The sequence below is a fragment of the Echiichthys vipera genome (genome assembly GCF_963691815.1).
Source record: "Echiichthys vipera genome assembly, chromosome: 16".
Lineage (NCBI taxonomy): Eukaryota > Metazoa > Chordata > Actinopteri > Perciformes > Trachinidae > Echiichthys > Echiichthys vipera.
In genome coordinates, this window is record NC_139841.1 from 27,217,082 (window position 1) to 27,244,842 (window position 27,761).

The 27,761-nt window shown below is 42.1% G+C and overlaps 2 protein-coding genes and 1 pseudogene across 6 annotated transcripts; 1 reads left to right on the forward strand and 2 right to left on the reverse strand.

Annotated features, from left to right (window-relative positions):
- Positions 1-3: 3 nt before the first annotated feature.
- ccdc62 (coiled-coil domain containing 62) lies at positions 4-12,255 on the reverse strand. Of its 3 annotated transcripts, XM_083929893.1 has the most exons (13): positions 11,900-12,255; positions 11,774-11,814; positions 9,659-9,802; positions 8,687-8,882; positions 8,340-8,506; positions 7,255-7,356; positions 5,814-5,985; positions 5,036-5,137; positions 4,544-4,632; positions 3,247-3,347; positions 2,422-2,581; positions 828-1,037; positions 4-685 (listed from the first exon to the last, which is right to left on the reverse strand). In XM_083929893.1, the coding sequence occupies exons 1-13, from the start codon at positions 11,961-11,963 to the stop codon at positions 629-631; spliced, it is 1,605 nt and encodes a 534-aa protein (XP_083786019.1). In that variant the 5' UTR covers positions 11,964-12,255; the 3' UTR covers positions 4-628. The 3 variants fall into 3 exon arrangements, with proteins under 3 accessions (XP_083786019.1, XP_083786020.1, XP_083786021.1); XM_083929894.1 differs by lacking the exon at positions 9,659-9,802; XM_083929895.1 differs by lacking the exons at positions 4-685; positions 2,422-2,581 and having other exon boundaries at positions 860-1,037.
- Positions 12,256-15,006: 2,751 nt separating this feature from the next.
- On the forward strand, positions 15,007-27,661 carry denr (density-regulated protein). Of its 2 annotated transcripts, none has more exons than XM_083930207.1 (8): positions 15,007-15,149; positions 17,919-18,031; positions 21,568-21,587; positions 22,016-22,099; positions 23,273-23,363; positions 24,747-24,863; positions 24,954-25,093; positions 27,346-27,661. In XM_083930207.1, the coding sequence occupies exons 2-8, from the start codon at positions 17,929-17,931 to the stop codon at positions 27,388-27,390; spliced, it is 600 nt and encodes a 199-aa protein (XP_083786333.1). In that variant the 5' UTR covers positions 15,007-15,149; positions 17,919-17,928; the 3' UTR covers positions 27,391-27,661. The 2 variants fall into 2 exon arrangements, with proteins under 2 accessions (XP_083786333.1, XP_083786334.1); XM_083930208.1 differs by lacking the exon at positions 15,007-15,149 and adding an exon at positions 15,258-15,312.
- Positions 23,980-24,156, reverse strand: LOC310958927 (translation machinery-associated protein 7-like; annotated as a pseudogene). Its single transcript has one exon. The product of its transcript is annotated as a translation machinery-associated protein 7-like (transcript).
- Positions 27,662-27,761: the final 100 nt, after the last annotated feature.

Below are 27,761 nucleotides of genomic sequence, written 5' to 3' on the forward strand. Positions count from 1 at the left end.
AAAACGTCGCAGTTTTCCTGAAGTTAAGATGAAGCACGTGTAAACGCAGCCGCTTCCTCTTGTGCGTAAAAGCTCTCCAAATGCGTAAAAGCGCAAAAGAAAACCGCGCTAAATCAAAACTTCCACAGGCAATAAAACACCACTGACATGTCGTTTGCATATAAATATTTTTTTTAATCAAAAGGTAAATGACCAAGGTAGAAACGTACAAAAAAAAATATGATCAGCTATCAACATTTCCTCCTGAGTCACCGAGTAAATGTGGAGGCAGTGGAACTGGAAAGACCACTCAGCAGCCCAGTAGGACTGGTTTCAACTCTCACCCACTCCGCACAATACTGCCTTCAAAAATCTGAAACAGGGCTTTAAAACAACACACATCTGCATCCTTCAAATAACTATACAGAGTAGTGTATCAGCACCAAATAAAAAACTAGAATTAGGGCATAAAAAGTTGCAAATTCATGACATAAATGTATTTTTATCACTTCATCCTTTGCCTGAGAGGCAGTTCCACCTTCAGCCGTGTGCGTTCAGGTTCAGGTTCTGCAGTAACACTGATTTGTTTTTAACTCCTGTGCTAAATTTAGCTTTAGCACAGGCAGCCACTTTGGGAAATCCAGAAGTTTCACGTCCACATGTCTGGATGGTGCCGAGGGCAGGCTTTGGGTGGAGTCTCACCGGCCTGTTAGGGAGGAAAATAATAACAACAACAACAGTCGTGACTTAACACACCCAAACAGCTCGACTGAACATTTAACACCGCCGATGCCACACCTCATGAATACAAATGGAGGGAGAGAGAGCACCATGAAACTCCTCTATACCTTGGGTGTCGGGGGGTTTTGGTGGTGGAGGTGGAGGTGGTGTTGGTGGTGGTGGGGGGGTGTCTGGCAGCTATGAGAGTAAAGAGGGTCAGTGGCAGGGTTACTGTGCACAGAGCTGTGGGGTCTCAAGCTGCTGCGCTCTGAACTGATGAGCTGCCTGGACTCATCCAACAGCTGCTGCAGAGAACAGCTGGACAGAGGATCGTCACCCTGGGGAGAGAGAGAGAGAGAGAGAGAGAGAGAGAGAGAGAGAGAGAGAGAGAGAGAGAGAGAGAGAGAGAGAGAGAGAGAGAGAGAGAGAGAGAGAGAGAGAGAGAGTAGGCTTTAAAGTGTATGTCCTGTAAAAATGGACCCATGCTCTTTTTCCGCATGAAAATACATCAATGAACCCATGGAGACGTTTTTTTTGGTTCATCAACCACGTACAGAGAGTTGCTAACAGACTTGTAAAACACTCTTTTAATAAACTCTGGCTTCACTAACTTCGCTGTTGGTGCTTCGTTTTATGTGTAGGGACTCTTCTCATGCTGCTGCAGAGGTTTGCTGTTATTTTCAGCAGTATTGAAAGTCTTGGATGCATTCAGCGCACCGTCCCGAGCTAATCAGTGTTAGCCCTTTGGGGCTGTTAGCGTCTCTCCGGGCATTCTCTATACTTTGATGATCAACGACTAAAACCGTCTCCATCGCTTATTTGATTTGTTTTCATGCCGAAAAAGAACATGAGGTCCATTTTTGCCAGATTTACACTTTAAGGCTCCATCCACACTTAATCAATAAAGAGAAGTCTAAGTCTAATGTTCTAAACGCATATCTTTAGCTACGTTTACGCCTCGTGTCCACACTACTCGGCGTTTCTGAGCCCCCAAAACGGAGTCGTTTGGAACGCTGCTGAGCCCATTACAGTTTGAAAACTCCTGGGTTGTGTTTCAGTCTGGACGGGCGAAAGCACAGAGACGCAGACACCCACGGCCACGTCAGTCTTATCAGTAAAAGATAAGCTGACAAACCTTTTTCACCCTTCTTGTGTGGGTGCCATGGCTTCCTCCGGTGATGGATAACGCTCCCAGTACTGCTCTAATATGTCGCTGTATTTGCTTTATAACTCTGATCTGTGTTTTCCACTGCTGTTGCCGAGTTTAGGAGGAGCTGGTAGTCTGATTTTATTGCCTTTGGACTGAGCCAGGCGAGCAGATTCCCTGTTTCTAGTCTTTATGCTAAGCTAAGCTAACTGCGTGCTGGCTGTAGCTTTATATTTAAAATAAAGATATGAGCGTTGTATCAATCTTCTTATCTCTGACTCGCTGCAGGGAAGTGAATACACGTCAAACTATTCCTTTAAAATTTAGGTTACTTTAATTTTCCATTATGACTTAAAGGCCGTCCACACCCAGAACTATAACTATAAATTAGGGCTGTTGAAGTTGACGAGTTAATGCAAATTCCTCTCTACGCCACTAATTCTGTGAGTATGACCCTTGGCCCGACCCGTAGTTTGGGAAAATGAGGAAGCAATGCAGCAGTAACCTTGCGGATGGCGAGCAGGAACAAACCTCCTTGAGTAGAAATGAATAAAGAGGCTCGGTTTCTGTCTTACATCGATCGAGTGTGTGGAGAAGACTCTCAGGTCACCGCCGACTGTGGCGTGCAGATTGGCAGCAGGAGGAGAAGTGGCGTCGTGTGAAGGTCTGACGTTCTTCACTCTGAGTGACGGCGGTGACCCGTGGTCCAGACAGACGCATCTTAACTCCTCCTGACTGAGACACAAACAAATCATTTAGATTTCCTGTTCTTGGAAATCCTACAAGACTTCGATCAACATCGCCCTTCTTCTTCTTCTACTTCCAGAGAGCTGAGAAGGAGCCATAGTTTGGTTTTCCGAGTTCAGGCAAGGCTAGAGGAAAGAGGCTGAGTCACAAGAAGAAAAGAGGCTGAGCATTGTGGTATGACACGTGCAGTTTAATGTCACTCACTCATCTTCAGCCTCTTATCTGTAGTCGGGTCGCGGGGGCAGCAGCTCCAGCGGGGGACCCCAAACTTCCCTTTCCCGGGCCACATTAACCAGCTCTAACTGGGGGATCCTGAGGCGTTCCCAGGCCAGTGTGGAGATCTAATCTCTCCACCTGGTCCTGGGTCTTCCCCGAGGCCTCCTCCCAGCTGGACGTGCCTGGAACACCTCCCTAGGGAGGCGCCCAGGGTTCATCCTTACCAGATGATCCTGAACCACCTCAACTGGCTCCTTTCAATGCAAAGGAGCAGCGGCTCCAGACCCCCTTGAGCGCTTGCTTTTTTTCGAGCCATGTATTTCTTGTGCACAACTCACACTCACACACTCATCTTCAGCCTCTTATCCGGGGTCGCGTCGCGGGGGCGGAAGCTCGAGCAGGGGACCCCAAACTTCCCTTTCCCGAGCACAACTCACCTGCCAGGTAATCCCTGCCCGGACTTCTCACGCAGGTTTTCACGTGCACTTTCCAGGTTCAACTGCAGAAGCTGCAGGTCATTCCTCTGATTCTCACACACCTGTAGAAACACACACACACACACACACACACATAAATCATTTATTTATTTACATTTCACATCGTCGGACACAAACTATCAAACACTTAAAGTCACAGTGAAACGGCAGTTCTTTATTATTTTTGTGAGCGTGGTTTCGGGACTCCATCTCCGCCTAAACCTCCATCACCAGGAGGACGAGGGAGAAATCACTACATTAAACCGCATTTCCATCCCACAAACAGCAAACGTACGTGCACTGAATAATGCTTAAATAAAAATAAATACATTCACATTTAACTGCATCTCATTTCCAAGCACCTTAAAAGAGAGGGAAATAAAGTTGCACTACTAAACAACTGGACAACATTAATGTGTGATACCTTTTACCTCAGCTGCTGCTTCTTGTTATTCATCTGTATATTTTATTCTTATTTGTATATTCTTTATGTCTGGATGACTCTTAGATTTCATTGTACTACATGCAATGACAATAAAGAGATTCTGAGATTCATTCTTTGGAAACGGAAATATAGTTTGTGCAAACTGAGATTCACAGATCACTGCGACTCAAAGGTTAACTTCTAAGTGTACTTTTATACAAAATGAATAAATAAATAATGTACTTAAATGTAAAAATATGATTATACACCAGAAAATGGTGTAGAGAGGAACCTCCCACTTTGAGAAACTGGCTGGTAGTAGTCGAGGAGAAACTCACGTATATATTGATTAAGAAATGCAAAAAATAGACAGAATACCACCAAAACCTTCCATGTGAGAGACCTCTGAGTGTTATTACTAAGAACATGTCCCCAACTGATGCTGTTCTGTGTTCTTTATTTTAGGGCGCACTCCCACTGTCCATCCGTACCGTGCCGAAGCACGTTTAACGGCTGAAGTCTGGTTCCTTTGACCAGTGTGAGTGCAACCGTACAGCTTCTACGAGCGGCACGCTTTCCGTCCACGGCCCGTTTGGAGAGTTGGGCTTTTGTAAAGATTGTTTGCACATGTACGAGCACGAGCACTCTGAGGTATGCTGCCAAACCAGAAAGGCTCCATCAGTGTGAGCAGCAGGAATGAGGAAAGACACATTTAACCGAACAAGTGTCTTTTCTGCAGTAGGTTTAGTTTCTGCGTTTCCTCAACTATCTCGTGAAGCTGAGGGAAAGTGTTTTTTACATCCCTCAGTGTGAGACACATGTGAGACTGTGTACCTGTCGTAGGCAGCGGAGCTCCGACGTGGTGCGCTCCTGTTTAGAGCGAGCCAGATCCAGCAGCTCGTCTCTCCAGCTGTCGCCCTCCCCTGGTGACAAACATCAAATGCTGCACTTATCTCAGCAGGAAGGACATTTGTTTTTCAGGCTGTCTGAAAACAGCGACCTCACAGATCAAAATCAAGAGGAGTGAACTGCGGAGACATTAACACAGGTTAACTACGCTACGGTTTAGTGCTGGAATGATTAGCCCGTCTGATAATCAATTAATAATACGAATAAAATGCCAAATATTCGGTTTCCAGTTTCTTAAATCAGTGATTTTAATGAAACAGCTGTTGATTTTGCTGCCGTTATGCAGTGGATTAAAAAAAATCTAAGTAATAAATACATAAAATGGACAAATGAAAGCCTCCAAACATTTCAAATAATCAGTTTTGAAGCGCCGACAGAAAGAGGATGTGTGTTTTGTGGTGCTGTAGTTGAACGTACCTGACAGGGCCAGATCTCTGTGAAGCAGCTGGAGCTCCTGTTTGAGCCGGATGATCTCTTCTCTCTGAGTGCTGCTCTGTGTCACCTGCTGCTGCAGCTCCTCTACGACCACGGCACGACACGACACGGGACAGAGAACGACACCATTAGAAGCTCAATGAATGAGTCAAATCGACAGAAAATTAACAGGTAACCAGGGTGAGATATTACACGGGCAAATGTTTTTGTGTAACAACTATTAGGTTACACACACACAGGCCCGAAATACACACACATGCACAACCAGGGCCTATATGCATGTGATTAATGGAAAGATGTCAGAGCGAGGGGGCTGCCAATGGCTCAGCGCCCCGAGCAGTTGGGGGTTGGTCGCCTTGCTCCACGGTGCCTCTGAACTGGCACCTCTCCAGCCACCAGTCCACGCTCCATTCATGGTCCACACAGGGACTCGAACACCTATGGACGGAGTCACCTATGGACTTAGCCACTGCCGCCCCTACTGTTGAAGGGTCATGTGAAAAAGGGCCGTGCTCGTCCGAGTGTCAGTTTCAGAAAGATAAAAATTGTAAGACGAAGCTTTTCTTTACTGTGACGTAGGAAATGTGTGGGCGGAGAAAGGTTTAAATGCTGTTCAATGACCGGAAAAGCACATATGGATGTCTTAACTCTACACGTTGAGACCCAGGAGTGCGACTGTAGCCTTATTCAGTAAAAGAGTTTTAAGATGTTTGATTTTAACACACCATATCCTGTACGTGTGGAGGTTTTACTCGTGTACCTTTAAGGTGTGTGATCTCATGCTTGGCCTCTCTGTAACGGCGTTTATTTTCCTCAGAGTCTCTCGCCAGTTTGCTTTCTCTTGAGCGACTCTCCGTCAGCGATGTCTCCAGGTCTCGCAGTCTCTCCGTGAGGTCGACTAGATGACCAGAGGCCTCTGTCACATCTTTGTCCTGACCGGAGACATAAAACAAAATCACGTTAATCAACTAACAGAATATCAGAAAACCATTAAAAGTGATAAAAACTTCTTATTAACAGCAGTTTCCTTTAATGCAAAAATGTTTTAAACTTTACTTAATTGATTCAGATAAATATTACTGAGAAGTTAAACAGAGTTAAGTGACATTTACTTCATTTCTTCACAAATGTTACGTTTAGATGCAAGTACATCAAACTTGATATTCACCAGTGAAATTAACTTGTAAAAAATGGTTGCAAATTGAAATTTAGAGTTTCTTCTAGTCGGACAAATTAGTTATATGGTAAGGACGTCCTCTCACCTTTTCTTGCTCCCACACACCTGCTGTGCACCGTTCTCTGCCAGCGGCACCAGGGCGTGGAACGGACACAACCGGGTCGGGGAACTTTATTTTGAAGTTTCCCGGTTTTCATAACTAATACCCGGAGTTCGCCCGAAACTGTCAGCTAAGAAAAGGTAAGAGGACGTCTTTACCATAGAACTAATTTGTCTGACTAGAAGAAACTTTAATTTTCAAAATGGATGAAGAAGACTTTAGGAACACATCGATCTTGAGTGCAAATTGTTTAGATTAAGATTTTATGAAGTAAATCCTAAAAATTGTATAAAATCTGAGTCGAGTTTAGGCGACACAGTGGTGTGGTGGTTAGCACTGTCGCCTCACAGCAAGAGGGTTCCTGGTTCGTATCCCTGCCTGTCTGGAGTTTGCATGTTGTCCCCGTGTCTGCGTGGGTTTTCTCCGGGTTCTCCGGTTTCCTCCCACAGTCCAAAGACGTGCAGGTGTTCGGTTCATTGATGACTCTAAATCACCCGTAGGTGTGAATGGTTGTCTGTCTCTGTTCGTCTCTATGTGTCCTGTGATAGACTGGCGTCCTGTCCAGGGTGGACCCCGCCTCACAGCGAGAGGGTTCCTTGTTCGAATCCCGGCTGGGGCCCTTCTGTGTGGAGTTTGCATGTTGTCCCCGTGTCTGCGTGGGTTTTCTCCGGGTTCTCCGGTTTCCTCCCACAGTCCAAAGACGTGCAGGTGTTCGGTTCATTGATGACTCTAAATCACCCGTAGGTGTGAATGGTTGTCTGTCTCTGTTCGTCTCTATGTGTCCTGTGATAGACTGGCGTCCTGTCCAGGGTGGACCCCGCCTCACGCCCGATGTCAGCTGGGATCGGCTCCAGCCCCCCACGACCCCGACAGAGACAAGAGGATGAAGATGAATTAATGAATGAATGAATGAGTGGAGTTTACCTTGAGTTTGAGCATGGAGCTCAGTTCTTCCTCTCTGACCTGCAGAGAGCCGACTTGAGTGGACAGAGCCGTGACCGTGGAGTTCAGACTCTGGTTCTTCTCCTAAGAGACACAACAACACACTTCAAACTAAAAGCAAAATGAAAAGATTCAAAAACAGTCGACAAGACGCACAAAAACTCAGAGGTCTACGGAAAGATCTGGAAACAAAGCCACGCATCGCCATGACGTCATCAATGCGTGTGACGTGTTACGGCGTGATGACGTATAGGCAGCAAGAAGCATTCTCCGAGGCCCAGGTAGTGTGAGTACAAACGGGCCTGGAGGGGGGGACAAGGACCCTAAAGCACGGGGCACGGGACGGACGCACAGTGGGAGTGCGCCCTGATTGAGGCAACTTTTATGTCAGTTTTAGATTACGGGGACATTTTCTACATGCACGCATCAGCTACAACTCTACAAAACTTGACACCGTAGATCCTCCAGCCCTGAGATTTATTCCAGGCGACGGCTCCAACACTCATCACTGTGACCTGTAGTCTAAAGTTGAATGGCCCTCGCTTCCTAACAGGCGTGATTGACACTGGATTTGATTTGTTTAAAAGCTCTCACTGGTCTCTTACCAACCTTTATCAGTTCTTTAGTGTCTTTTAATGCAAGTCTTCATCAAACACGCTCAAAGGGCTCGATCGCACTGAAGAAAACCTTGATTTTCTTCCTGTGCACCTGCAAAACTCACCATACTCTTATCATCAGGAGAATTTAAATCCATAACTGCATCTGATTTTACTTCCAACGGCTCCTGTTTTTAACTTGATTTCTCTGTTTTCATTATTCTGTGTCACTTTACTTTTCTGATATTTCAGATTTGCCGATGTATTTTTCAAATGTTTTGTGTTTTGTCTTGTCCGAAAAAGTGTTTTTGGTGTTTTTATCTCTGCTATTTTGCAAATGAGGTTGCTCCTTAATATATTCTAGAGTTTAAATAAAGGTTACAAATATACAAAAGCCGTCTTTTTTATATATAAATATATATATTTACAGTAGAGAGAGAGTGTAAATGTGTATTAATGTGATAATGGCACCTCAAAGTCTTGACATCTCTGGCTGATGTCCTGCTGTTTCTGTTGGAGCTCACAGAGCTGCTGTTGAGCTGCGCTGAGCTCCTTCTGGACCTCCTCCTCCCTGGTTTCCACCACCCACACACGTCTCGTCAGGACTCGGATCACCTCATTACGCTTCTGCAACTCATCTGCACACACAACAGTCATGGACATTGACTTGATAGACAAACTCAAGCAAAGTAAACGCACATTCATGCGTTCATAATTTGCAGTTTTGACGCAAAAACGTGGAAGCTAAAAAATGGTAAAGGACGACAGATTCTGTATCAAATCAAGATCTCCTTTCTGAGTGGCTTCTGCGTCCTCACCGTCCAGGCGGGCACACCTCTGCTCCGATGCGAGCACCCTCTGGCGGTCTTGTTCCCAAGCGTGGAGCTGCCTGTGATGGGAGGCGGCCATGATGTTCAGCTCCCTGTCCCTGTCCTTCAGCTCAGCCATCAGCAGCTGCAGCTCCCTGCGCTGCCTCTGGATGGTGGAGCTGCTCGAGTCGTTCGCAGGAAACTTCTGCAAAGCACAAAGAAAGACGCATTAAAGCAAATATCACCATAATAATGATTATTTATAGTGGGTATACTATTAGTTTACTTTTTAGTTCATGAAGGTATACTTAGGAGATTACTAGAGGTAGCCAATTAATCTGCAGATGCTATTTTTAAATAAACTGTATCGGCCGACACATGAGCAGGTTTTGCCGATTATCACGTCTGCTTAGTTTAGTGCACGCTCATCACATTTGTGTTAAGTTGTTAATACTATGATAACTATATCCCCAAAGCAATTTCAGACCAAGTCCAGTTGCTTTTGACTGAAATTGCTTTGGGGATAACGACGATCTGGACACATGAGAACATTCACAGGCTTATGAGAACTATAATTTCTGTTTTCAGTCACTTAGATTATGGACATTTGCCTTGTTTCAGTGTCACAAACAAACAAAAAACATGCTTCAGGGCCGTTTTGGGAAGATGTTTAAAAGGTTTTGAGTCCTGAACTATTACCACTATTAACTATTATGTAACTTGGCTACTATAAACATTTCCCCAAATTCCCTCAATCATTTGTGTTCAAAATATATTAGATTGTAATGGAACTGAAGAATAAGATATGTATATATATCCAGGGGTGAATGTACGCAGACACGGGGAGAACATGCAAACTCCACACAGAAGGGCCCCAGCCGGGATTCGAACCCTAACCCTCTTGCTGTGAGGCGACAGTTCCAACCACCACACCACCGTGCCTCTCTAACACTCTAACAAGCTTCTTTTTGGTAACATCACCTCAGTGTCCTGTGAGCCGGGGGGGCAGGTGGTGTCTCCTGGGACGGGAGGTGAACCTCTGGCCCACTGTCTTGCAGTGCTGCCCATACTGAAGCCGCTCAGGATAGACGTTTGGCTAGCATCCAGTGAAGCACCACCATTTTTCTGAAGAGTGGCATACACACACTACACATCACCACGCTGAATAAACTGTTATCCATCATAGACAAAGACCTGCACCCGATCCATCACACAGTGGTCGGACAGTGTCACTGTACAATAACAGCTTAAACTCTGTTCATAACAACACAGTCTCCAATCACCTCATATGGTTTTACATTATCTGTTCACTATATTATTATACGTTTACTTTGCACTAGGATCAGACCGCTTACTTATACATGTTTTATGTATCTTATTATACAAGCATTTAAATCACTGTTTTAATGTGTCTGTGTGTTGTTAATGTGTGTAATGCTGCTGCTGTGCTACACTGCAATTTCGCAGCTTGGGATCAATTAAGTCCATCTATCTATCTACCTATTTATGTATTTACCTACATATCCATCTACCTATCTATCTATGTATCTACCTAACTATATATCTATCTGTTTATCCATCTACCAACAATTCATCTACCTACCTATTTGTTTTTTCTACCTACCTACCTAAATACATATCTATCTATCAATTAATCAAACTATCTACCTTACTATCCATCTATCTATCTATCTATCTATCTATCTATCTACCTATCTATCTATCTACCCAACTATCCATCTACCTAACTATCCATCTATCTCCCTAACTATCTACCCAACTATCTATCTACCTAACTATCTATCTATCTATCTATCTATCTATCTATCTATCTATCCATCTATCAATCAATCAATCAATCAATCAATCAATCAATCAATCAATCAATCAATCAATCAATCAATCAATCAATCAATCAATCAATCTATCTATCTATCTATCTATCTATCTATCTATCTATCTATCTATCTATCAATCAATCTACCTAACTATCTATCTATCTATCTATCTATCTATCTATCTACCTAACTATCCATCTATCTCCCTAACTATCTACCTAACTATCTATCTACCTAACTATCTATCTATCTATCTATCTACCTATCTATCTATCAATCAATCTACCTAACTATCCATCTATCTCCCTAACTATCTACCTAACTATCTATCTACCTAACTATCTATCTATCTATCTATCTACCTATCTATCTATCAATCAATCTCCCTAACTATCTATCTATCTACCTATCTACAACACTATCCATCTACCTAACTATCCATCTATCTCCCGAACTATCTATCTATCCATCTACCTAACTATCCATCTACCTAACTATCTATCTATCTATCTACCTATCTATCTGTCTATCTATCTATCCATCTACCTAACTATCCATCTACCTAACTATCTATCTATCTATCTATCTACCTATCTATCTGTCTATCTATCTATCTATCTACCTAACTATCTATATATCTATCTACCTAACTATCTACCTATCTACCAAACTATCAATCTATCTATCCATCTATCTATCTACCTACCTATCTATCTATCTAACTATCTATCTATCTATCTACCTAACTATCTATCTATCTACCTACCTAACTATCTATCTATCTACCTACCTAACTATCTATCTATCTACCTACCTAACTATCTATCTATCAACCTATCTACCAAACTATCTATCTATCTACCTACCTAACTGTCTATCTACCTACCTAACTATCTATCTATCTACCTACCTAACTATCTATCTATCTACCAAACTATCTATCTACCTACCTAACTATCTATCTATCTACCTATCTACCAAACTATCTATCTATCTACCTAACTATCTATCTATCCATCTACCTAACTATCCATCTACCTATCTATCTATCTATCTATCTATCTATCCATCTACCTAACTATTTATCTATCAATCTATCTATCTATCCATCTACCTAACTATTTATCTATCTCTCTATCTCTCTATCTACCTAACTATCTATCTATCCATCTACCTTACTATCTATCTATCTATCTATCTACCAACCCAACTATCTCTTTATCTATGAATCAATGGATTCCTCTGAAACGTCACTGACCTTCTTAACCGGGGTGCTGTGCCAGAGTTGAGCTGAAGTATCTGAAACAAAGTTGGAGGGTTGAAACTTTCCCTTACACATTTCACATTTCAAACAACAGACTTTAATGGTGCTGTGAGTGTTTACCTTGGTTTAAAAAGAGGGAACAGGCTCCTCCGTTTGAAGGGGACCGTCCTTTCCCTCCGTCCATCACATCATAACATAAACCCCCTGATATTACACCCAGCGCCCGCTTGTTCTGTCACTACTAACCCTCTGTGTTGCTGTTGTGGTGACATGCCAGTAAGCTAGCGCAGGTTAGCAAGGCTAACGCTAGCTTACTTAAACCTAACTTTAACTTAACTTATAAACTTAACTGACACTCAAAAACAACTTTAACGCTTCGGTAACCTAGCAACACGACCCGGAAGTAACGTAAAATCGCGGCTGAAGATAAAAAGTTGATCTAAAACACTTAAAATGTTAGCCGGCTAACGTTAGCTCCAAGGAGTTTAACGGCTGAAGTTGGGTGAAGTTTTTTTTTAAACTTTATTTAAAATTAAATTTAAAAACAGTCATTAACGTAAATATACATATATAAATAAAAGTCACGTAATACTAAAGTTAAAAAAAATATTTAAACAAAAACATTTGTCAATATCTTTATAACTCTCCTCTACACTCCACCTGAGCCTGGATCATCTGGAGAGGAATAACACCCACGTGCGTATGCTGTTTCTGGACTTCAGCTCAGCATTTAACACGAATATCCCCCAGCATCTGGTGAGCAAACTGGCCCCCCTTGGACTCAACACCCCCCTTTGCAACTGGCTGCTAGATTTCCTCACAGACAGGCCCCAGTCTGTGCGGGTCGGCAGAAACACCTCCAGCATCATCTCCCTCAGCACAGGCTCCCCCCAGGGCTGTGTCCTGAGCCCACTGCTCTTCACCCTGATGACCCATGACTGCCGTGCCAGGTTCAGCACGAACCACATCATTAAGTATGCGGACGACACGACAGTGGTGGGCCTCATCAGGGACAACGACGAACTGGCCTACAGAGAGGAGGTGAAACATCTGGTGGACTGGTGTGACATGAACAATTTGATCCTGAATGTCAACAAAACAAAAGAGATCGTCGTTGACTTCAGGAAAAAACAGCCCAGTCACACCCCCCTCCTCATCTACAACGCCGCAGTGGAGCGGGTCAGTAGCACCAGATTCCTGGGGGTGCAGATCACCGACACTTTGACCTGGTCCCTTCACACCTCTGCTCTCGTGAAGAGAGCACAGCAGCGTCTGCACTTTCTGCGTCGGATGAGAAGAGCATTCCTTCCCCCTCCCATTCTCACCACCTTCTACAAAGGGACAATAGAGAGCATTTTAACCAGCTGCATCTCTCTCTGGTCTGGGGCCTGCAACGCCTCAGACTGGAAACGTGTAGATAGAGTGGTGAGAACAGCGGAGGGTATCATCTGTACAGCTCTTCCTGCCATCCAGGAGACTGCACGCAGACGCTGCCTGACCAGGGCAGAGTCCATCATCAAGGACCCCTCTCACCCCCATCATGATCTGTTCTCCCTGCTGCCCTCTGGTAAGAGGTTCAGCAGCTTCAAGAGCAGAACATCCAGACTCCACAACAGCTTCATCCCCCACGTAATAAGGCTTTTAAACTCCAAATAACCCCCCCCCCCCACACACACACACACACACTCACTTGTCACTTTACTGGACACTGCGTCACTTTACTGGACACTATGCACTACCTCATTCCATTCTGTTACTCTCTGTTTATATTCACCGTTCACTGTTTATTTATTATTTATACTTAATATTCTGCTGCTAATACTCACTCAAACAGCTGTCAACTTAGATGTTATATTATATTTTATTTTATTTTATATTTTATTTGTTGTAGATATGTATATATCTTGCCTCCTTTTATATTTTATATTTACCTTTTATATTGTATATTTTTTGGTGGTTTCTGGAGCCTTGCAACGGAATTTCGTTTGTATACATGAAAATGTGTGTGAATGACAATAAAGTTTGTCTAAGTCTAAAAGTCTAAGTCTTTATTTAAAATTAAATTTAAAAACAGTCATTAACGTAAAATATACACATAAAAATAAAAGTCACATAATACTTAAGTTCAAAAAATATTTAAACAAAGAAATGATGTAATTTTTAAAAAACTTTATTTAAAGCATTTACGTATAATACAACTTTTTGCAGGAATCTGTCCCATTTAGTTATTGTTTGATTTATTTTATGTCAGCTTTATTTTTATCTGATTTATGTTTTTATGCTCATTGTTACTCTGATCCTTTCCCATCTTTATATCGAAACTGTTGCACAATCATTTCCCTCGGGATAAATAAAGATTCTTGAATCTTGAATCTAACATACAAAGGGTTTTAATGACTCGTGCTTCAAGTGTAATATATTTTTTCACATGTTTGAAATAAAGCATCATTCATTCATGCATTAATTTTACTGTAATAAGGAAATTTCCCCTTTTGTGGGACTAATACAGGAATATCTTATTTTTAATTCTGGGAAAACACCAGAGTGGCTTGTGTTCCTGTCTGACAGTACAACATGTTTTGATATCTTGCAGAAAACATGAACGCCAAAGACAAGACCTTCTTAGAGAATTGCAAAAAATTGGATTAAAAGGAATACCCCCTAAAAGTATTTTGGAAGTGGGGTCAAGCAGGAGGGGGAAAAGCTGTTTTTTCAGATTCTTAAAGGACACTGGGCTGTATAGAAGAGTATAGAGCACTAAGGTGCGAGCGGCAGTAGCTCAGTCCAAAGGAGACTTGGCTGGAAACCGGAGGGACGCTGGTTCGAGGTCCCTGCGAGGACCATGAATGGAGCTTGGACTGGTGGCTGGAGAGGTGCCAGTTCATCTCCTGGGCACTGCTGAGGTGCTGTTGAGCAAGGCACTAGATCCCCAACTGCTCGGGGTGCCTGTCACTGTCAGCCCCCTCGCTCTAACATCTCTCCATTAGTTGCATGTATATAGGTCGTGTGTGTGTGTGTGTGTGTGTGTGTGTGTTTGTGTGTGTGTGTGTGTGTGTTAAATTTCCCCATTGTGGGACAAATAAAGGAATTCTTCTTCTTCTAGTCCCATAGGTGGCAGCAATGCAACTTTAATTTTGGAGGGTGTGTGTTCGTCCTCCGGCCTCCAGGGGGCGCCTGTGGCACAGCAGCGCCGCGTACCGGCCACTTTCCCCACCGCTAAAGCAAGAAGGGCGCTACTAGGCGTGCTCAAAGTACGCTGCCAACTAAACCTTTATTCAATAAGAATGGTTTTCTAAAAGTCACACGGACTTTAATAATGCGAGCGGATCTACTGAGCAGACACCAGTTTTAAGAGTATATATTCTGCGGGGTACGTAACTCGACATTTCTTCTGTGGTTTTTCAGTTTATCCAGCAGCAGAAGCCCGTTCGGGTCAGTTAGCGGTGCGCTAGCTGCTTTAGCATGCTAAGCTAGGCTAAGCTAAGCTAAGCTAAGCTAAGGCGCCGTTAAAGTGGAGGTGAGGTGACAGCTGGGTGAGTCAACGGTACCTCATGAATGCAGCCACTGAAACTACATTTAGGGATATATTTAGGGCGTGGTACGGTGTGTCTCCATGGTGATAGTGTCCGGTGGTAACCATGGGGATTTAAATCATAGATATTTACAACAATTAATGAAGATAAACGGTGTATTTAATAAAACAGCCGCATGTGTTAGCCGGCTAAAGCTAGCTCCTCTGCTGACTACCAAGCCAACTGTAAACTTCACTGCTGCTGCTGCTGTGCATTAAATCAGCCCTCAGTGCAGGAGATCCTTTAAACACTGGGGTTTTACTGCTGTGTCTGGAAAGAGCTTAGAATATTAATGAAGTGCCTGAAATTATGGACAGTTAAACAAGATTTAAGTCTGAATAAATAAGTAGAGGATTAAATTAATGCATAAGTAAATAGAGGAATTAATTAATGCATAAGTAAATGAATAAATAAATGCTGAAATAAATGAATACTTAAATAAATGCATAAACAACTGTATAAATAAATACAATAATAAACAAATGCAACATAATTGTAGATAACAAATAAATGGATAAATGATTATAAATAAATACAATTATAAATAAATGCATAAATAACTATAAATAAATCAAATAACAAATAAATGCATAGATAACTATAAATAAGTCAAATGACAAATGAATGCATAAATAACTATAAATAAAAAAATAATAAATAAGTGCATAAATAACTATTAATAAATAAAATAAAAAATAAATGCATAAATAACTATAAATAAATAAAATAATAAATAAATGCATAAATAACTATAAATAAATAAAATAACAAATAAATGCATAAATAACTATAAATAAATAAATGCATAAAAACCTGTAGAAATAAATACAATAAAATGCATAAATAAGTGTAGAAATAAATAAATGCATAAATAAGTGTAGAAATAAATAAATGCATAAATAAGTGTAGAAATAAATAAAATAATATATACATTCTTTACATTTATTTATACATTTTTGTTTAGATGTATTTATTTATTTCTGTGCCCATATTTGAATGAGGTTGCATTATTTATTCATTTTATTTATTCATCATTTATTTTTTATTTTTATTTTGACTGAGGTCCCATTTAGTTATGCATTTACTTATTTATTCATTTATTTCTGTAGCTTTTTATTTATTCCTGTATTTCTTCATTTATTTATTGAGACTTAAATAAAGTTCACTCCTCCATATGAAACTGTTTTAAATGTTCTGTTATATGATGATGGCATATATGATTCAATAACACAGAGAAAAGAAAATCTGCATATTTGAGCGACTGAAAACAATATTTCTGTCATTTTTGCATGAAAATGACTTTTTAATGATTAACAGATTATTAGAATAGTTGGTGATTATATTTCTGTTGACATATTAGTCGAGTTGTTTTCATTTCTGTCGTCGTCCTTCAGTAGAAAACTGTCTCAAAACATGAAGTTGGTTGTTTACAGCACAATAACATTTAATTAATGTGAGGAACAAGTGCAATAATAACTCTACCAAACACTGAGTATTGTTCTGTATATGAATATGCAGTTTCCACAGCTGTGAGGTGCTGGAACAGCATGAAAAGTGCTTGAATTTGACTTTGGAGAAGGTGCAGGGACCCGCCTGTTGGACGGACCTGTGATCTATTTCAGTGCGTCATGCTGTTCGCCGGCGTGCTGCTGCTCATGTTACTGATCTGTGGCGGCCGGGGCGGGCTGCATGATGACATATTGGCAGGACCCTTGTCCATTCATGCCCACAGTTGAGGCTGATAAGACGTAGACGTCTCTTTATTGATCCTTTGGGATGAACTCCTGCAAGGAAATTGAGATTCCAGCGGCTCACAAAAGACACAAGGTTTAAAACAATACAGTAGAAGATAAATAATAAACTATAAGTTAAATAAACACAGAAAGTATGAAAACACAATAAACTCTTAGTAAATAAACACAGAACGTATAAAAAAACAATAAATTCTTAGTTAAATAAATACAGAAAGTATAAAAACAACATTAAACTCTTAGTAAATAAACACAGAAAGTATAAAAAACACAATAAACTCTTAGTAAATAAATACAGAAAGTATAAAAACACAATAAATTCTTAGTAAATAAACACAGAAAGTATAAAAACACAATAAATGGCAGTAGTCCATAGGTGACTCGGCTGGGAACCGGAGGGTCGCCGGTTCGAGTCCCTGTGTGAACCATGAATGGAGTGTGGACAGATTGATAAAGTAATTCTTCTTCTTAAACAGTAAACAAGTTAAATATATGTGAGGTAGATGTGAGAATACAGGTCACAGAAAATTCCCAGAATGTTAAATCAGAAAAGTTAAATGTAGAGGAAATATATGTTTGACTGTTTGTGACAGAAACGAGCGGTAGATTAAATTATTGCTCTTAAGTGGTGAATAAAGTTATTGCACAGTTATTCCTCTTTATTTCCTCCTCCCTAATGACACGTCTGAAGACGTTTTATCTGTTTTTCAGGGTCAGATGTGGAGCGGAAGCTTTTAACCGTATGTTCTTATTCACACCAACCTTTCTGTACCCTGTGTATTTGAAGTGTGTCCATGTTCTGTGTGTTATGTCCAGATCATTTGTGATGGCTACTACTGAGATGGAAAGTGGTTCTTTGGAAAGCAGACCAGAACATGGGACGATTGACTCCGACTCAAATTACCCTCTGAAAGTACTTTACTGTGGAGGTACAGTATACGGCATTTTACTTTTACATGTTCACTACAGCACAGACACATGCACAGACTCCACAGTAACAGATGAACAGCACATACACAGACACAGACTCCACAGTAACAGATGAACAGCACATACACATGCAGGACTCCACCGTAACAGATGAACAGCACATACACAGACTCCACCGTAACAGATGAACAGCACAGACACAGACACAGACTCCACAGTAACAGATGAACAGCACAGACACAGACTCCACAGTAACAGATGAACAGCACATACACATGCAGGACTCCACCGTAACAGATGAACAGCACATACACAGACTCCACCGTAACAGATGAACAGCACACACACAGACACAGACTCCACCGTAACAGATGAACAGCACAGACACAGACTCCACAGTAACAGATGAACAGCACATACACAGACACAGACTCCACAGTAACAGATCAACAGCACAGACACATACACAGACTCCACAGTAACAGATCAACAGCACATGCACATGCACAGACTCCACAGTAACAGATCAACAGCACAGACACAGGCACAGACTCCACAGTAACAGATGAACAGCACAGACACAGACTCCACAGTAACAGATCAACAGCACAGACACAGGCACAGACTCCACAGTAACAGATGAACAGCACATACACATACACAGACTGCACAGTAACAGATCAACAGCACAGACACAGGCACAGACTCCACAGTAACAGATCAACAGCACAGACACAGGCACAGACTCCACAGTAACAGATCAACAGCACAGACACAGGCACAGACTCCACAGTAACAGATCAACAGCACAGACACAGGCACAGACTCCACAGTAACAGATGAACAGCACAGACACAGACTCCACAGTAACAGATGAACAGCACAGACACAGACTCCACCGTAACAGATGAACAGCACATTCAGTCAGACAACGCTACACTTGCATCTGTGCGTTTACTCTCGTCTGCGCAGGCATCTGGGTTTTTTTTTAGGAACAATGGTGTGAAAATTAAGTTGTTTGACTGTGGAAAGAACTTAGGGCGCACTCACACTGTCCATCCGTACCGTGCCCGAGCACGTTTCACGGCTAAAGTCTGGTTCCTTTGACCAGTGTGAGTGCAACCGTACTCCGCCTAGGAGCAGTACACTTGCCGTCCAAGGTCCGTTTGGGAGAGGTGGGCTTTAGTAAAGCACGTTTGCACGTGTACGAGCACGAGCAAGCGTGCGCACGTGTACGAGCACGAGGCCTACGGCGGTTCTGAGGTCATTTCCTGTGCGCCTGTTGGGACGTAGAAAAAAGAAGGAGGGACCATGCGCGGACATTTCAAACAATGGCGGTGAAAGGTTCACGTTGGTGTGATGCGGAGGTGTACGAGCACGAGCGTGCGGAGGTGCACGAGCGTGCGGAGGTGTACGAGCACGAATGTCCACACGTGTACGAGCACGAGACTTACGGTGGTTCTGACGTCATAAAATATTTTGTTATACATATTTTATTGACCGTTTTTATATCACGACCCCATTAACAAGGTTTTTGCACTATTCTTATCCGGCTTCCAGTGTTTTAAACACTATTACTCTTAGTTGTTTGATTAATTTGCACATTAATTGACTGACAGAGTGATTACACTTTAATTTCACCGTATTTAAATGCTCTTTTTACAAACATGCGACTTATAAAACTCTGAATTTGAGCCTAAGCTGTAAAGTGCTGCACAACTGAGTGTTGAAATCGTACTTAATCACGTTGGGGCGGGGTGATGTGACACCGTTCACGTCGTAATTACCTCGTCTAACACAACTGTGGGTCACTATATTACCCCGATATTTATTCAAATATGCTTCAGACTCTTTAAAACCTACTGGAATTGCTTTACTTTCAATTTAGTAAAGGAAAAAATATTGTTTTATTGAACCACAGATAAGACGCGCTCATAAACAAGGCGACCGTGACTCGTACGGGCCCCGTTATTAAAATGTCGTAAAATATTCACAGTAAAGTACGTCATAAAAAAATCACATCGGAACGGACGTGAGCGATCAGAGACAGGAATTCATGATGTTGTGTTCCATAAACACACGCACACGAGTGTGAAACGTACACACACTTTAAATCAGCATCAGATTAAAGGGGATTTTCTGTAAACTAATATTAATTATACTTGATTTTTGTGATTTTTAAGCCACAACTGGAGGAAAAACTGACGTAAACTGCAGTTAATTTGCAGGTTCAGTCACTTGTGATATTAATTATTAACCCTGATGAATGGAAATTAATCAAAATCAACGTATTGAGTGTTTTTTTTAATCACGATCCTTGTTAAAAGCGATTATTACCAAAATCTTGTATCCTGATAATTTCACATCTTTCTACTTTTTTCTGGTAATTCAATAAATAAACAGTCTCTATGCAGTAAACACGTATAAAGCCTGATTTTTTTATTCTCCTGTGTGAATTAAAAACACTTGCAAACGCAAAATGATCTCTAATTTTATAAAGAAGCAAAGAAAAAGAATTACTTTATTAATCCCGCAACAGGAAATTACACATTTACACACACACAGGCCCGAAATACACACACATATGCACACACAAATGAACATAACGTGACAGGATCAAAGCGTCCAAATTATGTAAATATTGCTGTTTTCCAGATATAAATGATGTAGAAAAATATACAAGATAGACATTTTTTATTTAGTTCTGACAATAATTATCTATCACCCAGCCCTTTGTTATATTCCTTCTTTCTTTATATACACTTTATTATATTTGCATGTTATATTATTAAATCAAACAACACTAAGTAGAAGAAGAAGAATTCCTTTATTAGTCCCACAAATGGGGAAATTCAATTTTCACTCTTATTATTAATCCTGTTACACACACACACACACACACACACACACACACACACACACACACACACACACACACACACAGGCCTGAAATACACACACATGCACAAACAGGACCTATATACATGCAATTAAGGAGAGATGTTAGAGCGAGGGGGCTGCCAGTGACCGGCACCCCGAGCAGTTGGGAGTTCGGTGCCTTGCTCAACAGCACCTCGGCAGTGCCCAGGAGATGAACTGGCACCTCTCCAGCCACCAGTCCACGCTCCATTCATGGTCCACACAGGGACTCGAAACAGCAACCTTCGGGTTCCCAGCCCAGTCACCTATGGACTGAGCATTAGTAGCATTAATTAATCACATTATGTATTATTGGTGGCGCTTCTTACATAAACACGTAATGACTCGCTGTTAACTATTGCCTTTAATTGTCTTTAATTGCTCTTTTTATAGTTTCTATTTATATTATAGTTGTGTATATTATCATTATTATTATTAATATGTATATATGAATGTTTTAAATGTATCTATTTTCTGTCATTTCGCTGCTGCAACACCTGAAATTTCCCTCTGGGGATCAAAAAGAGCTTATTTTATTTTATATTATCTTCACTTTTGTGTGTTTTGGTGCCTTTTTAAAATGTTAATGTTGCTTTTTATGTTTGTTTCTTTGCAGTGTGCTCTCTGCCTTCAGAGGTAAGTTTTAATGATCAAACACCAGCTGTTGTAAATGCGTCCTATGGTGTGACATAAAATATATAAAACAATTAAAATATATAATAAATCAAGAAAAAAGTCTTGATAAATATAAAAACATACATGAAACAGATTCATCTGCATTGTTAGACACTTATTTTCATATACTGTTATTTATTTGATGTGACATTTTGAATAATACCTTTTTTTACTTGGATTTAATTAAATACTGAACTGTTTTATTGAAGATATTTAAGATAAACACACATTTTTGGTTCTTTTATGCACGCCACACTAAAGGACATTGCATCACACTAAAGGATAGAAATGACATATAACATGTAAACATAGCTCCGGTGTATACACACACATATATGTGTGTTTAAGCTGTTGTTGAAGGTGTAACTGAGTGACTCTTGTGTCTGCAGTACTGTGAGTACATGCCTGAGCCCGCCAAGTGTAGGCACTGGCTTGAGAAGAACTTCCCAGATGTCTTTGCCAGGATGACTGTAGGTGAGTGTCTCTGCAGATTTTACTCTCAGTGTTTATAAAGTGTAGATGTTTGTGTCTTTAAAGGTGTGCGCCCAAATGTATGAATGTTTGTGAGTCTTTGAATTTTATCGACAGAGTGAGAAATTACTTCATATGAGGTGTGTTTCCATTTCAAATACCCGGAGGGACACCCTTCATTTGCATGAGTCACTGGAGCGGCCGGTTTTCTCCCCTGAGAGAAACCCTCTTGCTGATTTGGGGCGCACTCCCACTGTGCCTCCGTCCCGTGCCCCGTGCTTTAGGGTCCTTGTCCCCCCCTCCAGGCCCGTTTGTACCCACTCTACCTGGGCCTCGGAGAATGCTTCTTGCTGCCTATACGTCATCACGCCGTAACACGTCACACGCATTGATGACGTCATGGCGATGCGTGGCTTTGTTTCCAGATCTTTCCGTAGACCTCGGAGTTTTTGTGCGTCTTGTCGACTGTTTTTGAATCTTTTCATCGACCAAATCTGCAGTAAACACTCCACCTCCGCATCACACCAACGTGAACCTTTCACCGCCATTGTTTTAAATGTCCGCGCATGGTCCCTCCTTCTTTTTTCTACGTCCCAACAGGCGCACAGGAAATGACCTCAGAACCGCCGTAGGCCTCGTGCTCGTACACGTGCGCACGCGCTTTACAAAAGCCCACCTCTCCCTCCTAGGCGTGGTACGGTTGCACTCACACTGGTCAAACGAACTAGACTTTACCCGTGAAAGGTGCTGGGACACGGTACGGATGGACAGTGTGAGTGCGCTCTGATTGTAAATCTTTCTGCAAGCCTGTCTGTCAGAGTGTTTTCTTTCATGTTACTTCTACATATCGGACACTTTATTAGGTGCACCTGTCCAACTGCTCAGTTACACAAATTTCTAATCGGCCAATCACACGGCAGCAGCTCAGTGCATTCATGCATGTGGACATGGTGAAGAGGATGTGCTGCAGTTCAAAGCAGCATCAGAACGTGGAAGAAAGGTTATTGAAGTGACTTTGAACGTGGCGTGGTTGTTGGTGCCAGACGGGCTGCTCTACCCTAACCCTGAAAGTTACTTAAAGTATAAAAACATGCACATGTAACAGTCGTGAAAGGCGTAAGAAGCTTTGTTGCAGGATTGGTTTTAATATTTTCCTCCTGTCTTTCTGAACTACTGGCCCGGCATCGAACGCACCCAAGCAAGACCTCGGCACAGGAGAAGCTCCCCCTGCAGGCGAGGAGGAGGAGAAGAAGAAACAGAAGAGAGGTGTGTTGTTGGGTGTTTACGTTTCAGACCCTTTATTACATTATTATAGAGCGCTGCAGTAGGGATGTAGATGGTATCGGACCATACTGACTTTAAAATGTGTTATCGGATATTCGATATCGAACACGACGATCTAATAAACCGATAAATAAACAGGCTGCTGCTTCCTTGATTACTTCAGATTAAATGCACGACGTGATGCATAGGATGTATCTTACCTGGTTTTTTAGTATCTCCCTCTTTACAATACAACAAATATCTGATAAAGAACACAACTTGGGGTGTTTAGTGTCTCTGGACACAAAACACATCACGGTTTGAAGACTGAGAAATAGCACAGTGTGAAACATCTAATAGCACATTGCCATTAGGGTGTTATGACACGTGCACCTAGCAGGATTTAACAGATATCCCCGATCTTTGAAATTCTCCAAATGATTTCAATCATCTTCTGTTTATTCTCACTGGTGGAGGGGGTCAGCACCAAGGCAGTTTTTTATTTTACATGATGGGGTTCAGCCGTAACGGAAAACAAAATGGAGTCTTCTCAGCGAGCAAACGCACATCTCAGACACAGGAAGCGGGGCCGGGGGGCACACAGACACCGCTCTAACATTTACTTCTTGCCCGAGGCTCGAGGTCCTTTTCCTCAAGCTTTGGCTTTCAACGCTTCCAGGGCTTTGGCGTCTTCCTTTTGTCTCTGCTTGAAGGCAACATCATCTTCATCCATGTCCTTGTTCGGTTTCTCGGGCGCCTTCAGTGGCTTCTTTTTGCCTCCTTCTCTGCCAGACATGTTTCAAAAGTCGTCACCGGGGTCTGAAGAAAAAGAAAACACGTTTCTATTGTTGCGGACGGAGCGGGTTGTCTGGGTGTCTTTCCAATGCCTTAACTGTTTATGGCAGGGCTGCCCAACCCTGCTCCTGCATGTTTTAGGTTTCTCTCTGCTCCAACACACCTGAATCTAATGATAATAATGATGACAGTGGCCCTCCAGGAGCAGGGTTGGCCAGCCCTGGTTTATGGCATATATAACATAAATTTAAGGGACGCAGGTGTTTTCTCTGTTTCACGGTTCATCCTTTCGTCCGCACGTAAACGCAGTTATTGCTCCTGAAACGGAGTTTTCTTTGTAACCGGAAATATTAATAATACAGAAAAGGTAAATGAATGAAATGTCCTAATAAAATAAATAAATAGATAAACAGCAAATTACTGAGCAATAAATAATAAAATACATGAATAAAAGAATCCTCTAAAATAACAATAATCAGTTCGTATAAAGGTCTTTTATAAATGTAGCTGTGTTGGTTAATGGTATGGTTGTAATGACACTATAAGAGGTTTAAAAGGCTTTAGTTAATATTCATTTTTACCTTTTCTTAGGTGGACGCGGGCAGATCAAACAGAAAAAGAAGACCGTGCCGCAGAAAGTCACGATAGCAAAAATCCCAAGAGCCAAGAAAAAATACGTGACGCGGGTGTGTGGCCTGGCAACGTTCGGTGAGTTTTCTTTAATGTTTCTTATTCTTGCTGTTGTTTCTCCTTCTCTTAACGCTTTCATTAACATAAGTTCCTTTTTGACTCTTGCAGACATTGAACTTAAAGAGGCTCAACGATTCTTTGCCCAGAAATTCTCTTGTGGTGCCTCAGTTACAGCCGACGACGAAATAATCATTCAGGGAGATTTTACAGACGACATCATCGACGTCATTCAAGAGAAGTGGCCCGAGGTGAGCGCTCCGAGTTTGGGTCTTCAGTGATTCTTCTCTTGTTCGTTTATGTCCTCGTTTCTCTGTGTGTACCTGCACCTGCACAGTGATTTAAAGAAAGATCTCATCTTCAGCCTCTTATCCGGGGTGGGGTCTCGGGGGCAGCAGCTTTAGCAGGGGACCCCAAACTTCCCTTTCCCGGGCCACATTAACCAGCTCTAACTGGGGGATCCTGAGGCGTTCCCAGGCCAGTGTGGAGATCTAATCTCTCCACCTGGTCCTGGGTCTTCCCCGAGGCCTCCTCCCAGCTGGACGTGCCTGGAACACCTCCCTAGGGAGGCGCCCAGGGTTCATCCTTACCAGATGATCCTGAACCACCTCAACTGGCTCCTTTCAACACAAAGGAGCAGCGGCTCTACTCCGAGTTCCTCACGGATGCTGAACTTCTCCCCCTCTCTCTAAGGGAGACTCCAGACCCCCCCCCCCCTGAGAAAACACATTTCGGTCGCTTGTACCCGCGACCTCGTTCTTTTGGTCATGACCCAGCTTTCATGACCACAGGTGAGGGTAGGAACCAAGATTGACCCGTAGATTGAGAGCTTTGCCTTCCTCAGCTCAGATCTTAGAACAATTAAAATATCCAACTGCACTTTAGCTGCCCACTGAAAGATCAGAGTAAGATAATTACAGATGCTGTCAGCTGAACACCAGTTGACATGACGCTTTAATAAATATTTTACAACTGAACTAACGGCATCATCAAAGTAACAGCATACAGAAGTGGGATTAGTTTAATCCGCCCGAGAACTTTGACTTTACTCGACTGGAGCGGTTTCAGCGACACTGAGGGGCTACAAAGCTAAACACGGAGTCTGGGACTCAACGGCTAATGCTAGCTATCTTTTTTTTTTGTTGTTGTTTATTGCACATTTGTTATTTGCAAACAGTGAACAGGGGACAAATCTACCAATCAGATCAATGAAGCGTATGACGGCGTCGAGGCAAAGCTCAGAAAGGAAACAACATGTGGGTAAAGGAGATTTTCCCTTTGTGTTTAACGTGAATTTACGGATCAAAGGCCCAATTTCAGGAGCCCGGTCCATATTCAACAGAAGGATCCAGAGAACAAAGAGTTAGTGAGCGTCTGACAGAATTAGGACTTTCAGTGTCTGAAAATGTGTCTAGCTCAGGTTGGATTTGCATTCTTTGCGTCTCACTTAAACCCGCCTGAAAACCAACGCTGATTGGACGCTCGCTTGGCAAACGGCTCCAAATTTTCTCCTTTGCACGCTCCCAGACTGATCTGCGAGTAAAAGACAATGGAGCTCACAAGATCAGGATGGTCTACGAGGCTATTTAACTGCTGCGTGTATACAAATGATGTAATTTTGTTGCCCATAAATGCAAATTATTTTTTAGTAGTTCCTTAGAAACCAGCGTGTTTAGCATTTGATGCATCCAGGACTTCAGAGTGGCACTCGCCCAGGGTTGGCAGATCTGCTTTCAATAGTTTTTTGGACAATAGACCTCTGTCTATCTGACCTTTGTCAAATAGGAAGAAGCTAAATATATCAGGCTTTGATCTGACTCACCAGATAGGCAGTGCCGGGATGCAGCGGGACATCAGGGCAGGTCTGCTATCTCTGCGAGCCTCTCCAAGAAGATTGTGATGGTTTTAAAGAAATACAAAGGAGCAGAGTGTTTCCTAGTATGATGCAGAGGAGACAGGTCTTTGCAAGACTAGACTTTGATATACACACAATTGTTGTAAGTAGGTTACGTCATCTCAAAGGTAAAAGTACAGTCCTGGTCCTAGTCAAGTCCCAGCCTGGTCCTGGTCCTGGTCCTGGTCCTGGTCCTGGTCCAGTCCCAGCCTGGTCCTGGTCCTGGTCCTGGTCCTGGTCCTGATCCTGGTCAGATACGTTCATGAACTGATGAAGCCTCTTGGATGAGAGGTGAAACATCTTCCTGGACAAATAACCAAGTCCAGTTGCTTTTGACTGAAATTGCTTTGAGGATAACGACGACCTGGACACATGAGAACATTCACAGGCTGAACCTAAGTACAATACTTGTGTGTAGGTTCAGTTCACTGTCACTTTTTGGTCTTTTCACGGGAGTGATTACATCTGAAACAGATACAGAATATCACTGAGACTTCTTGGATGTTAAACAACCTCAATTCCTCAGTTACCATTCGAAAAAATGTGCTCTGAAATGACAAACACATTGAATTTGGTGTGTGTGTGTGTGTGTGTGTGTGTCTGTTGCAGGTGGATGACGACAGCATCGACGATCTGGGCGAAGTCAAGAAGTGAAGACCAAATATGCACTTTTACTGAAATGGATGTGACCTGTAACAACGACAACCTGGCCAAATGTACACATTAAGTCATTTTATACCTATTTTATTTACTGTTCATAAAAAGCTGCGGACTTGGCCACTCACTTGGCTTCTTTTTTTTTTTTTTTATTAGTCAATAGCTGCTCTCTCTCTCGTTTGCCAAAGGTGTGGTATGACGTGAATCCCTCCCAAATGTTCTTCACTAAAGCAAAACTGTAGGCTAATAAATTTCAGTCTCCTTCGCCTGTACGGTCTTCTTTGTATGTGTCTATGTAAAAAGGTTGTAAGGATGTAGTCGCCTGCTTTATCGGAGCCACTTAAATGTCCGCAGGTTACTTGTTTTTC